At 41.2% G+C, this 14791-nt stretch overlaps 1 protein-coding gene across 1 annotated transcript in view; it reads right to left on the minus strand.

Moving 5' to 3' along the window:
* Positions 1–14791, minus strand: part of Myo10A (Myosin 10A) — a 250021-nt gene that overhangs the window by 25320 nt on the left and 209910 nt on the right. Inside the window, 4 exon segments of the mRNA XM_067115921.1 lie at positions 142–303; positions 8491–8672; positions 8829–9042; positions 9288–9458. Of these exon segments, the coding sequence (XP_066972022.1) occupies positions 142–303; positions 8491–8672; positions 8829–9042; positions 9288–9458 (729 nt within the window).

The following is a 14791-nucleotide window of genomic DNA, read 5'->3' on the forward strand; positions in this document are numbered from 1 at the left end:
TCTGCAAAAACAAAAAGAAATTTCTGATTTGGAGTAACCAAGTTTAGTATGTCACTATAAAATAACAGAAAAAGCTCGTATACTTCAATTAAGTGAAACCAGTTACAAAATGCTGTTATTGTGATAACTTTCATTTCATACCTGTTGATTCTTATGTAATTCTGTTGTAACATCTAATATATATTCCTCCCTTGCTAGTGGCATTGTAAATGTATCACCTTCAACAATACAATAAAGACTGTATTCCTCTTGCTCATGTGGAGATCTCACACTAATAAGCTGGCACATTTCCTCTATGATGTCCTGGAAAAGAATTACAGTCCTTTAAATATCTACCAAAAATTTTTTTATTAACACTGAAAATATTCATGGGAAAGTCTTTTTTTATAAAAAAAAATATGAAAAATAACCATGATGAGTTCCATTCTACTTTTCAAGAAGTTAAATGTTTAAATTACCAACAACACTGTTCTCTTTAAAACACATTTTCTGATCAAATTAAATCATACAGATGTACTTTACTCAATAAAAATCCAACATAAACTTACTTTCAAAGAAAGTCTTACATATATCATTAATTGGTAACACTTTCTCTGGTTTTCAGTGCGTGAATGAACTCTGGCAGCAACTTAAACATATGCTACATTCTCACATATAACAATAAGAAATCATGCTGAACACACAAAAGCATATGTTTCATACTTAAAGAAATGAATGTGAAGTTGTTTCAGTGACAAAAGTTAACAACAGAAAGGTTTCACTTAAGAAGCAGATGGCATCAGACCTCTTTTCATGTGTAAACATACAAAATACTACATATTAGTAAAAACTCTTATTAAAATACTAGAAAACCATAACAGTGTGGTGTAAGTCATACATATAAGTATTGGAGATGGAATAAATATAAATTAATCTGAGTAAATCCCTGTTGGGATTTATTCACAGATTATTCAGTGCAAAACTGGCCCAGCTGCACCATTATCCTGAAAAGAATGCCTCTGCGCTAACAAGCAAGACTCCTCGCAATGCTCCATATGCACACTCATTCCTTTGTGGGATTCTTAAGCATCAACACTCAACAGTGCTCTCCCAAATTATCTTTGTGTTCTCAAGCCATTGTGGCACCCTTCCCTCATGCTGTTTTCTCAATTTTTACTCTTCTTGACCTTTCTTGTATCTCTTTCTATATTCATTGGGTTTATTTATCAGTATGTGTGATTCAGAAGGTAAAAAACTTTTGTCTGCCTCCCTTTACAAGATTCAAGTAGTACCCATTTATCTTGTTGTTCAGGAAGAGCTTGCTATTTCAATAATTTAATCTTATTATTTTGTGATCAGGGTTTACTTATTCCATTCAGTGGAAAACCTCCTTGAGATATTTCTCCTTTTTCTGTGGTCTGGATTTTATTTCTCATTTAAATTTTCAATTGTCAGGTTTTTGTTAAGAATGTGACCTGATAATAAATTGGCATAAGTTACCTGCATTTCATTTCCTCTAGGAAAGCATGGAATAGTGTAATGTACTGTGCAGCGAATGCTGGATTAAGGGGTTAGTAAAGTTCTGCCCCAAAAGCTATTGTTTGTATGACCTAGTTTAAATATCTCAGCAAACCAGCCAAGGCAGCCAGGTATGCTATGTAGCTATTTTACATCCTCCCTGGACAAAGACCCTCACCATTTGTGCTATCCTTTCAGAAACAGGAGTGTTCTTTACCGAAGGCATGTACATTAGGGCATGCAGATGTTGGGATTTAGACCTGGGGGTTGGGTTCAAGCAGAAACATCATGTCAATGCTGACCCACCAAGGCCTCAACTAATGCTGTACAGGATTCTTCAGCTTGTGACAGATCACTGCCATCTCAATCTCCTTTCCTTTTATCATGGGGAAGTTATTATCTTCAGTATTACAGTGCAAGTGCCATGATTCTATCACCAGAGAAGGATGTAATTCGCAGCATGGGGGATGTTGAGTTGGTAGTCACAGTCCTGCTGCCAACTGAGCTCTCCCTTTCATCTACCTGGCACAACATGACTTTATTAGCATACCAGAACTGCCAACACTGCTGTTTCCACAAAGGCCTCTTCTCACAACTCATGGAGCTCACTACTATCGCCATGTGACTGAACCACAGCGCTGCTTCCTTTGGGACATCACTTCTCCCTGCCATGGATGTTGCCTGTATGGAGTGGATTCAACAACATTGATTTCACACTTCAAGCCCAGCTATAGTCCACCATGTACCCAAGCCAGTTGCCAGTGATCACTCTGACCACTGTCCTGAACTCTTCAGCCCTGTCCAGTCATTTCCTCTTTAAGGCAGCTCCTCCTTGGCAGCTGCTGCAGTGGAGACTTCCTTGACAGTGCTATTCCCAAAACCCTTCCCTGGGAAATATAGCTCCCTCTTCAATCCTAAATGGCTGTCCTCAGGCACTTCACTTCCTTACCAAGCAGCAGAGGCCCTATCACTATCCTTCAAAGGAGACATCCACCATCCTTAAATAGAGATTTTTAGTGAAAGATGTAGATTAGACTCAAGCTGCTACCGAGATTCTGGCAGAATTTGTTCTAGTATGAGTAGTGGGGACAAGGAAAGATATGCTAGGCTAAATAATGGCTCTGGCTTGCTTACCTAGTAGAGGAAGAAGTGCTTATTGATTGCTTTCTGGCTGCCTTCCAAGTCACTCCTTGAATGGCTACTGCTCATGAAGATGAACAGGGCTACAGTACACGTGTTCCTTTCTAGCAGATTGAGCCCAGGAGTTACAGCATTACCCATAAGTTGTAATTGCTTCCAGTTCAAGTCATTACCCACCTGCCTGGAGTTCAAGCATGACTACTTACACTGCCTAACAAAAAAACAGCCTTGGCATTTGCTCCACAATCCATCATGCCACCAAAAAAAAAAAAGTCCTCCTACAACAGGAACCTTTCCTAATTTCATCTGTTGGAAGCTTAAAATGTCTGAGTAATGACCAACAACAAGACCATTCTAACTTACCAGAAGAATCAGGGAGACACTCATTTGGACGATCTGTGCTACCTAAACATGGAGAGCTTCACTTGGGCAGGGAGACAAAAGATGACACTCCTTCCAGGATGTGTTCCAGGGTCTTGGAATGTCACTGCTGATTTTCTATGCAGCATATACCAGATCCTACCATACAAGTGATTTCTCAGTGTAGTTGTTTGCAAGGCAATATGGCAGCAGTGGGTACAATGATGGTAGATCTGTTTACAACATCCCTAAACCACAAGCTGCCCCTATGTAGTTCCCCATAGCCAGACCCAGTGCATGGACCACAGACACATTACTGTAAATGTGGGATGACTCAGAGGTCTATGTATTATCCCCTTCAGTTGCTCTATCAGGTGTTGGTAAAGTTTGAGGACTCTAAGAATGCCCATAGGATTCTTCTGGACTCATGTTAGTTGTGGATATCCCAAGGTCACTTCCCACATGGAGGAGCTGGCGAAACAACTACCTTTTGCAAATGTTCCATGACAGATTAGACACCCTCCAACTTCACACATGGGAATTATCCAGTGTACCCTCGGAGAGAGTGAAGGGCTCTTAAGAAGCAGCAGTTGCCACTACTGTTACTCCCTCAAGATGATCAAACACAAACCTTTACCGGGAGAAATGGGTAAGGTTCACCTCTCGATGTAGTGAACAGAATGCTTTTGTACTCAATGGCTCATTTCCTTTAATTGTGAACTATTTCACTTCTTCAGAACCAAAGGGAAGTTGTCCTCTTTGCACATTAAAGGATATAGGTCAGCCCTTATTCAGTTATTTCCAAGTCTGTACGTTAGCATGGGTGCAACCAGGGGCCCGCCATATCCATACTGTAATTTCAAAGTCTGCTCCTGGGTCAGTGATCAAGCCACCCAGCTGGGACAGCACAGAATCTAGCAACAAAGACTGCATTCCTGCTGGCATTTGGCTTCATCAAAAAGCATGACCATACTACACACCCTGTCTGACAATGTGACCCATTCAGAGAACTGATCCTCAGTAGGCTTCTCCTTTGTTCATGACTTCATGGCAAAGACCCAGGAGGTGGGCCCAAACAATATAATGACTCTGTTCTTAGCAGTACAGTATTGGCTCTACCTTTGACATCTGAAAATAACTTTTTGCTCAACCTTCACAGAAGAAGAAGAGAAAAAAAAAAGAGAGGTCCAAATACAGGATTAAGAAGACCTTAGTCTCTTGGAACACAGCATCCTTTTGGCTCAGGAAAGCTATACCTAAGGAAAATTGAGCAAAGCTTGGAATTAGGGACCATGAGGTCTGAGCAATATTTATATCAACTCGTGTCAAGGTGAGCAGTCAGGTCAATGGATCTTCTCCCTCTGCTGAGTACAAACCATTACTTTTAGTACCAAGGCCCTGGGAAAATGCTAACCTAGAACACCCCATTTATGGCCAAACCACCATTGTGCCCACTTGGAATACATCCACCTTCTACATCAAAGAACTGCCACCACCAGAGGCACTTCTTCTTCCTTATTACCAACATAGGCATGTTATGATTAACGAATTGTAACGAACAACCTATATTTTTATGAAACAAAAACATGGGTCCCTTTGTAATGAAAATTTAAAAGCTTCCTGTCTTGTCTTGCTATCATAAATTATTTTTCAGAGTTAATTTTTAATAAATATCTATTGTATTACTCTGATATCACTTTTATTGAGAGTTTACCAAGGTCTTACATACTATTAATATACACACACACACACATACACACACACACACACACACACACACACATATATATATATATATATATATATAATCATGAAGCTAAAATGTCGCAATATCGAAATCCACACTACCTCAGTATATCTCCGTTGGAGAATTGTCGCCAAAGGGAATTTATATAAGTGATAAATGAATTGGAATCGTGGGGACACGAACCCGCGACGAAAGCCTATTCAGCGACTCCAGTTGACGTAAACCATTGAGCCATCAAGAGAGGTATAAGTCTTTTGCCGAGATGTCGTACTGCTTTTACCCGTCGTGGCCCGAGGGAAAGTGTACTAGCCTCGACAATGACCCACCTCCGCCATGACAGTTCATTGGTACGTTTGGAACACGCAGCTCTTGTTATGAAATTTTTATCACACCGTGATTTATATACAATCATGAAGCTACAAATGTCGCTTAATATCGAAATCCACGCTACCTCGGTATATCTCCGTTGGAGAATTGTGCGAAGGCGGAATTTATATAAGTGATAAATGAATTGGAATCGTGGGGACACGAACCCGCGACGAAAAGCCTATTCAGCGACTCCAGTTGGCGTAAACCATTGAGCCATCAAAGAGGTATAAGTCTTTTGCCGAGATGTCGTACTGCTTTTACCCGTCGTGGCGGGGAAAGTGTACTAGCCTCGACAATGACCCACCTCCGCCATGACAGTTCATTGGTACGTTTGGAACACGCAGCTCTTGTTATGAAATTTTTATCACACCGTGATTTATATACAATCATGAAGCTACAAATGTCGCCAATATCGAAATCCACGCTACCTCGGTATATCTCCGTTGGAGAATTGTCGCGAAGGGGAATTTATATAAGTGATAAATGAATTGGAATCGTGGGGACACGAACCGCGACGAAAGCCTATTCAGCGACTCAGTTGGCGTAAACCATTGAGCCATCAAAGAGGTATAAGTCTTTTGCCGAGATGTCGTACTGCTTTTACCGTCGTGAGCGGGGAAAGTGTACTAGCCTCGACAATGACCCACCTCCGCCATGACAGTTCATTGGTACGTTTGGAACACGCAGCTCTTGTTATGAAATTTTTATCACACCGTGATTTATATACAATCATGAAGCTACAAATGTCGCTGAATAGGCTTTCGTCGCGGGTTCGTGTCCCCACGATTCCAATTCATTTATCACTTATATAAATTCCCCTTCGGCGACAATTCTCCAACGGAGATATACCGAGGTAGCGTGGATTTCGATATTGCTTACATTTGTAGCTTCATGATTGTATATAAATCACGGTGTGATAAAAATTTCATAACAAGAGCTGCGTGTTCCAAACGTACCAATGAACTGTCATGGCGGAGGTGGGTCATTGTCGAGGCTAGTACACTTTCCCGCTCACGACGGGTAAAGCAGTACGACATCTCGGCAAAAGACTTATACCTCTTGATGGCTCAATGGTTTACGCCAACTGGAGTCGCTGAATAGGCTTCGTCGCGGGTTCGTGTCCCCACGATTCCAATTCATTTATCACTTATATAAATTCCCCTTCGCCACAATTCTCCAACGGAGATATACCGAGGTAGCGTGATTTTATATTGCTTTACATTTGTAGCTTCATGATTGTATATAAATCACGGTGTGATAAAAATTTCATAACAAGAGCTGCGTGTTCCAAACGTACCAATGAACTGTCATGGCGGAGGTGGGTCATTGTCGAGGGGCTAGTACACTTTCCCGCTCACGACGGGTAAAAGCAGTACGACATCTCGGCAAAAGACTTATACCTCTTGATGGCTCAATGGTTTACGCCAACTGGAGTCGCTGAATAGGCTTTCGTCGCGGTTCGTGTCCCCACGATTCCAATTCATTTATCACTTATATAAATTCCCCTTTGGCGACAATTCTCCAACGGAGATATACCGAGGTAAGCGTGGGATTTCGATATTAAGCGACATTTGTAGCTTCATGATTGTATATAAATCACGTGTGATAAAAATTTCATAACAAGAGCTGCGTGTTTCAAACGCGTGCCAATGAACTGTCATGGCGGAGGTGGGTCATTGTCGAGGTTAGTACACTTTCCCGCTCACGACGGGTAAAAGCAGTGCGACATCTCGGCAAAAGACTTATACCTCTCTTGATGGCTCAATGGTTTACGTCAACTGGAGTCGCTGAATAGGCTTTTAAATCGCGGGTTCGTGTCCCCACGATTCCAATTCATTTATCACTTGTATAAATTCCCCTTCGGCGACAATTCTCCAACGGAGATATACCGAGGTAGCGTGGATTTCGATATTAAGCGACATTTGTAGCTTCATGATTGTATATAAATCATGGTGTGATAAAAATTTCATAACAAGAGCTGCGTGTTCCAAACGTACCAATGAACTGTCATGGCGGAGGTGGGTCATTGTCGAGGCTAGTACACTTTCCCCGCTCACGACGGGTAAAAGCAGTACGACATCTCGGCAAAAGACTTATACCTCTCTTGATGGCTCAATGGTTTACGTCAACTGGAGTCGCTGAATAGGCTTTAAATCGCGGTTCGTGTCCCCACGATTCCAATTCATTTATCACTTATATAAATTCCCCTTCGGCGACAATTCTCCAACGGAGATATACCGAGGTAGCGTGAATTTCGATATTAAGCGACATTTGTAGCTTCATGATTGTATATAAATCACGGTGTGATAAAAATTTCACAACAAGAGCTGCGTGTTCCAAACGTACCAATGAACTGTCATGGCGGAGGTGGGTCATTGTCGAGGCTAGTACACTTTCCACGCTCACGACGGGTAAAAGCAGTACGACATCTCGGCAAAAGACTTATACCTCTCTTGATGGCTCAATGGTTTACGCCAACTGGAGTCGCTGAATAGGCTTTTAAATCGGCGGGTTCGTGTCCCCACGATTCCAATTCATTTATCACTTATATAAATTCCCCTTCGGCGACAATTCTCCAACGGAGATATACCGAGGTAGCGTGGATTTCGATATTAAGCGACATTTGTAGCTTCATGATTGTATATAAATCACGGTGTGATAAAAATTTCATAACAAGAGCTGCGTGTTCCAAACGTACCAATGAACTGTCATGGCGGAGGTGGGTCATTGTCGAGGCTAGTACACTTTCCCCGCTCACGACGGGTAAAAGCAGTACGACATCTCGGCAAAAGACTTATACCTCTCTTGATGGCTCAATGGTTTACGTCAACTGGAGTCGCTGAATAGGCTTTCGTCGCGGGTTCGTGTCCCCACGATTCCAATTCATTTATCACTTATATAAATTCCCCTTCGGCGACAATTCTCCAACGGAGATATACCGAGGTAGCGTGGATTTCGATATTAAGCGACATTTGTAGCTTCATGATTGTATATAAATCACGATGTGATAAAAATTTCATATATATATATATATATATATATATATATATATATATATATATATATATATATATATATATCATAAGCTGATAAGTTAGAGATTAGTCTATCATAAATCTCTATACAGCCCTAGATTTTTCAAAGATCTGGAGAGGTGCTCTATCCACTATTAGTTCAGATATTAAAAGTTTTAAAGTACTCTATTAATTTACTGCTTATATGTGTTTGACAATCAACCATAAAGACCCAACAATACTAAACATCCTACACAGCTTATATTTATATAAAGCATCAAATGGTTATATCAAAATGTTGAACAATATTGTCCCATGTGTTTCTGCAGGAGCAAATGAGGAAATGCAAAAATTATACTTTACCTGGACAACAGAAGTGCTCTTTGTGTTGATAACTCTTTCTGTTCCACCAGGAAGACGGTAAATCTGGCGTTTTGAGTTCCTTCCAGCTGTTATTGCTGTGATTTCTTCAATGCTGGGAACATTTTTCCTTCCACCATATTTGAAAGTTTTACGAAGGTTTTGCAAGCACACCATTGCTGTACCTAGTGATTAAAAAATAATTTCATGATATTAAGTGATCTAAAGTGAAAGGTAAATACAATACAGACCTTTTTGTACAATTACAAAATAGATAATGAAGCAACATAAAAGAAATCAGTTTATTTCATCAAACAAAATAATGCACCAAATTCATTTACCATGATAAGCTCTTCTCTTGTCATAGGCAGCAGTTTCAAGATATTTAAAAAGATATGGTTTAAGGTTATCTGAGCAAGTAAAGTAAGCAGCAACAATACAAAATAGGCGCCATCCTCGCTGACATGAGTCTGGTATCGAAGACTTGTTATTTGTTGTTTGCTTCATTATTTGACAATAAACTTCATCGCGAAGAGCCAAATGTTTATGGCAATTCTGTAAAAATAAATTATAAATATGAATAAAAACAAATGTATAATACTGTAGTAATATAGAAGATAATCAAGACTATTGCTAACAGAAATACCAGTCACATCTATTCAGTATTTTTTAAAGGGTACAGGGAAGAAAAGGCAATTAATAATGTTCACTCAAGCATAATACATATTCTTTGTAAAACAATGTTATTGCTTCTTCAAAGTGATTAAAAATGCAAAAAAAAAAAAAGAGAATAAACCAACCATGAGTATTGTATACACGCAGTGTACTTCTGTGTTCTGAGGAGCCATGGGGTAGTCACCCATGTAACGCATAACAGCTACAAAACTTTCAACAGCTAGTTGACTTAGTTCAGGTTCCAGTGGCAAAAGTGATGCTTGCAGTGGAGACTGACTGAATTTGACCATTTCAACCTGTAAAACAATAAAAGATATATTGGAGTACAGCACTTTACTGTCAAACATATGAATTATAGATGTGAGATTCTGAGAATCAAACCAGTGTAATTTTGGTCTGCAGTCAGTAAAAAAGACAAACCACTGCTTACTTGAAGTCATGTACAAAGAGGTAACAAGCCTGTTCTAGTAATTTTGATTTTTAATTTATGGCTTTAATCACCTCCCAGTTATACTTGAAGCTCCAAACTACTGTGTGGAATTTCCATTAACAAGCTGAGTGGATAATCTGGCAGTGTTATGGACTGCCAACATTTATTATGAGCATGTAATAAATGTACTGCTAAAGAAAATTATTAAATTACTATGATATTATGTGCAATGTCATTTCTTGTGTAAAATGACAATTTTTTCAAGTAATTTGTATTTTTCCTAACATAAAAACCTAAGGGCATTACATATGGGATTAACTTTCAGCAAACTGGAAATCCAGCCGTTAAAACTTTTGCAAGGAGGATATGGTAACAGTTACTGATGGTAGGGGCGGAAGCACCACTCACCAAGTCAGTATACATTCAGTTCTATGCAGTTTACCTTATGGCCCAGGTAAGAGAATGATGGGTGGTAAGAGGTGGGCCCTTAATGTAAAGACCTCAGGTTTGTATGTTAGGAAAAATACAAATTACTGTACCTGTACTTTAAAAATTTGTTGTTTGTTCCTACATGAATTACAAAACCTCGGTCTTTACACATGGGAGACTTATTTTTGGACGGAGGATTCCAAGTAAATCTCTGAGCTGACTGGTAGTTTGGCTCACCTGGGTACTCACTTCCTGGTCATGAAAGAGCAAATGAAGGAGACCATACCTCTGATATATTGAACAAGAGAGATGCTCAACTGTCAGACTTCTGGGCATTTCGAATTGAAGGAATGTAATATCCTTGATTTGAAAAGGTTTGGATGAACCCACAGTGTCGGAGACTATAAAGCTGAGAATAACCAACTGGTTTGCTCATAGTCCATCCCTCTCTCCCCTTGCTAGAGAGAAGGAGGATTTGCATCTACTAATCCAAATAGAGCTAGATTATAGAAAGGATACTCAAGTCATCTACATCACCTGCATGCACACCAGTCCAGCATGTGACGACTCATTCACTGTTCCTCTGCCCACTGGAAGATGAAGGAAGACAGGAGAAAGGGTGGAGGCCAGTCTCACAAACACCTTCTCCTAGCAGTCACACCCCTTAGGCATAATGCAACCTGTCCCTCAAAAGCTGGGTGAACTACATGACTTGTTGAGCATCCACCACAGGATCCAAGGAAAAGGAATCCAAGGACCTATGGGCAATGTCCCAAGGTAAAAGGGGATGAATGTAATCTGCTTGATTACATTTCATCCTAGTACTCAACCGACAAGCTCTTCCTGAATGCAATGGACAGACCAATGCCCCTGGCCTCCAAAGATCTGGTTCAAAACATACTAGTGTCCACCAAGAAGTTGCGGGATACGCTAATTTGATCATCTAACTAGTCAGAGAAATGACAATTTGGACAACGTTTCTCGGCCAACTTGAAGGTAACAAACGAGTCGTTAGCACTGAGTTGAAAATCTAGTCTTTACAGAGGCAACATAGATATCACACCATCATTGTCACCACAGGACCAAAGAAGTGGAATGATCCATCTCACTGATCACTTTCGAAGCGTGTAGAATAACGAAAGGCGTAAGCTTCTGAATGTAAATGGGTACCAAAGATGTCTTACTTTACTCAAAGGTGTGAGAACACAGAACAGAACAGTGCCAACTTCAGTAAGTCGAGAAAGAAGGACCATGATCAAGCTTCTTCAGAAGTTGAACAAATCCAGAAGTCAAGGTGACAAGATCAACTGTCCTTATCCCCTGACTTTAGTGAATAAATGATGTAATTACATCCATCTTACTTGGGACGTCTGGTTGGTCACTACACTAAATGTTCTTCTGTCTGCTCGTGTACTTGCACTGCAACACAGCACATGAAAGGGCACTAGGGCCTTGTGTTGACCATGGCACTACCATGGTGTCACTGCTAATACACTGAGGAGTGTCTATCCTAGAACTTGAAACTCTTGAGAGTCTAAAAAGAACTGCTTAAGTTCCAAGGAAGGAAGTGTAGGAGACTGCTGCCCTGGTCAATGTTCCGAAGAAGAAAAGTCTCTGGAGGAGGATAGTGTGTAAGAGATGCATCACACCGATCGTGGTCTCTTTCGAGCACGTATGTGTGCGTCATCCATTTGAAGGGACCAAGACAAAAACAAGAGCATCCCGTTTTCTCTCTCTCGAGGAACGCAACTTCTACCATACAATATTTCCCTCTGTTTCTCCCTAACCATTGTTGTCTCAATTTAGGCACAATCACCACTACTTGCATTGCCATGCAAGCATTCTAATCATGTACTCATAATGTTCTACCTAATCTTCTGCATCAAACTGTATGTATGTTTCTGTTTGCGAAGACGCCAAACGTCTCGCCATTTCACATATATTATGCTATTGCATTGTATTCATTAATCTGTCTCGAATCTCATGCAATTGGCCATATGTGGAATTTCCTGGCCTTTCCATTGATATATGTTTTATCACTGTACGTTTATTATGTCTCTCACAATCGCCATCTGTTTGTCTGCCGAAAAAACACAGATGTCCGAAGCATTACCTTTGTTTTGCCCTGTCTGTGTGTAGATACTACTCTGCGGCTCGCACCAGCCAATAACAACTTCGAAGATTCTGTACATTTTTTCAGTAAGGAACCACCAATAAACCAGTCAACACCCAGCCAGTATGTCACTCTACACTATCCTTACAAGTGTAACCATGGCACTACTTGGAGACATTGCTATCAAAGGAGTGACTATTTGGACATTGAGACTCCTGAAATTGTCTTAAGATCCACACAATATTATCTCCTCGGGTTGTGGACCAACTGGTAATTACAGTAGCAGCCGCTACTGCTTACATCTCCCACTCCTCACAGGAGGAGTGTACCTGCATCAAGTCAAAAGAAATGGAGCTCCTAGATACCCCTTCTTGACTGAGTAGGAACCAAACACAAGTAGTCGGAACTTAGTCTGGAGGTATTGCTGATCTCCCAACAAATCAGGCAAAACAACAGAAAGTTGTAAACACAAGACTTGAATCATGGATGCGAAACCGAACGTGTCTGGTTGACTGCTGTGCTTAGTGTGCTACTGCAAACCCGTGCACCCGCACCGAAAATGGAATGTGTCTGGTTGACCACTGTGCTGAGTGTACTACTGCAAACCCGTGCACCCACACTGTCAATTGAGGAGATGAAAGGACACTAGCCAGTGGCCCCCTGCCCGCCCCCCCCCAAACTTGTTGACTAAGGAACTACCATGGTAGCGTTCCTAAACAACCCTACGGAATGTCTATCCTGGGACCCTGAGGCTTGGAGATCTAAGAAGATTCAGGTTATTGAGGTGCGGATTAGGTCAGGCTAGGCCAGGTTTAGATTAGGATAGGCTAGGTTGGGGTAGGTTGGGGTAAGTACCCAACCTAACCTGACCCAACCTAGACTCTTAAAGAATGGGTAACTACCTTCTGGTTGATGCCATGAAACAAGAAGTACCAGGATACTGAAGTGCAGGATTGGTAAGGTTAAACTAGAACTAGTTAAGTTAGGCTAAGTACCCAACCAAACCTAACCCCTTTTAGAGCAGGAAGCTACCTCCTGGTTAATGCCATTAGACAAGTAGCTCCAGGATATTGAAACGTAGGTCTGGTACATTAGACTAGAACTAGTTAGGTTAGGCTAAGTTAGGCTAAGTACCCAACTTAATCCGAACCCAACCTAACCTCTTGAAGTGTAAGTGAATGCCCTTCGGTTTGATGCTTTGAGACACGGAGTATCTCTGGAGAGGAAGTGTGTGCAACACCCCAAGGGGATAGTTGTCGTCTCACCATTAGGCCGATTTCTCTCACCTCTCTGAGAGAGGATGGGAAGGAATGGGTAGGCTAAGTTAGGTTAAGTACCCAACTTAATCTGAACCCAACCTAACCTCTTGAAGTGTAGGTGAATGCCATTCGGTTGATGCTTTGAGACATGGAGTATCTCTGGAGGGTAAGTGTGTACAACACTCCAAGGGGATAGTTGTTTTCTCACCATTAGGCTAATCTCTCTCACCTCTTTGAGAGAGGATGGGAAAGAATGGTGAGACCTTGTCAAAGACCATGACCTCCCTTTCCATCTTCAAGAATGTCTTCATCCTTGTGGTAAGAAGAGTATTGCAGAAGAACACTGAGGTTGTTGTACCAAGGAATAGGCCTGATACACAGATCTCTGAAGCTAGAAAATAATTCCGATCGCACAAGGAAAAAACCCTGCACAATCAGAATTGATTAAATCTTGTTTCGAAGCGTAGGTCGGTAAACAAAACCAACCTGCAGTTGAAAATGAAAAGGAATCCGAAGACATCTGTGCTGACGAACTGTAACTACCTTGGCTCAGGGAGCTGAGGGTTAATATTAGTATAGGAACAATCAAGAGTCAATGTTCGAATGTGAATGATGAAACAGATTTCTCCCTACCTAAAAAACGCCAAAGTTTGACTGAACACAATAAAAAGACCATTAATTCCCGTAATGATGGCCATATGGGTCTCATAGAACGAGCTATTTCATTTGGTTGTAGACTTTATGAAAAGGATGTTGGATACTATGAGGAAAACGACCAATGTAGGTCGTAACTTATGTGGGAAACGTCTGGGAGAATAATCCATTCGTTCGATTCACTGGCCATTCATTTGGTAAAGCAGTTTACTGAAAACGGAGGCTGACTGCTACCAATGAATAAGACCGCGTCAGCTTATGCTATGAAGGACGTAAAAGGTGTCAGAACGATCCCAGTCACTTGTATGTACAGAAGATGGTATGGTAATGTCTATTGGCCATATCAGATGATCAAGCTAAAACACGTAAGTGATCAAAAGGCATTGCACAGACATGCTATTGATGCACTTGCACGTGGGTTGTCGCCTTTCTATAAGTCCACATCAGTTCTATCAACGCTCTTTGCTTGACAAAATTGAAGGAGACAGTGATTGGACAGCAACTGGTGCTTCAACAAGGCATGACTGCAGGCCAACCCATTCTCTTCCCAAACCTTCACATTAGTGAGGTCGATCGTCCAATCCTAGACATGCCATCCTGAGACAACTTCCACACCTACGCATGCAACGGTAATGTGTCAATGTACAGCTGTACATCCGTGCTGTCACGTCCACGGCCATGCGAACTTGATTTCTCCTAGGAGAGCGAGAACTTGAGAGATGACGAGACGCTGAGGAACAAGGC

Source organism: Macrobrachium rosenbergii, chromosome 14 (genome assembly GCF_040412425.1).
Source record: "Macrobrachium rosenbergii isolate ZJJX-2024 chromosome 14, ASM4041242v1, whole genome shotgun sequence".
NCBI lineage: Eukaryota > Metazoa > Arthropoda > Malacostraca > Decapoda > Palaemonidae > Macrobrachium > Macrobrachium rosenbergii.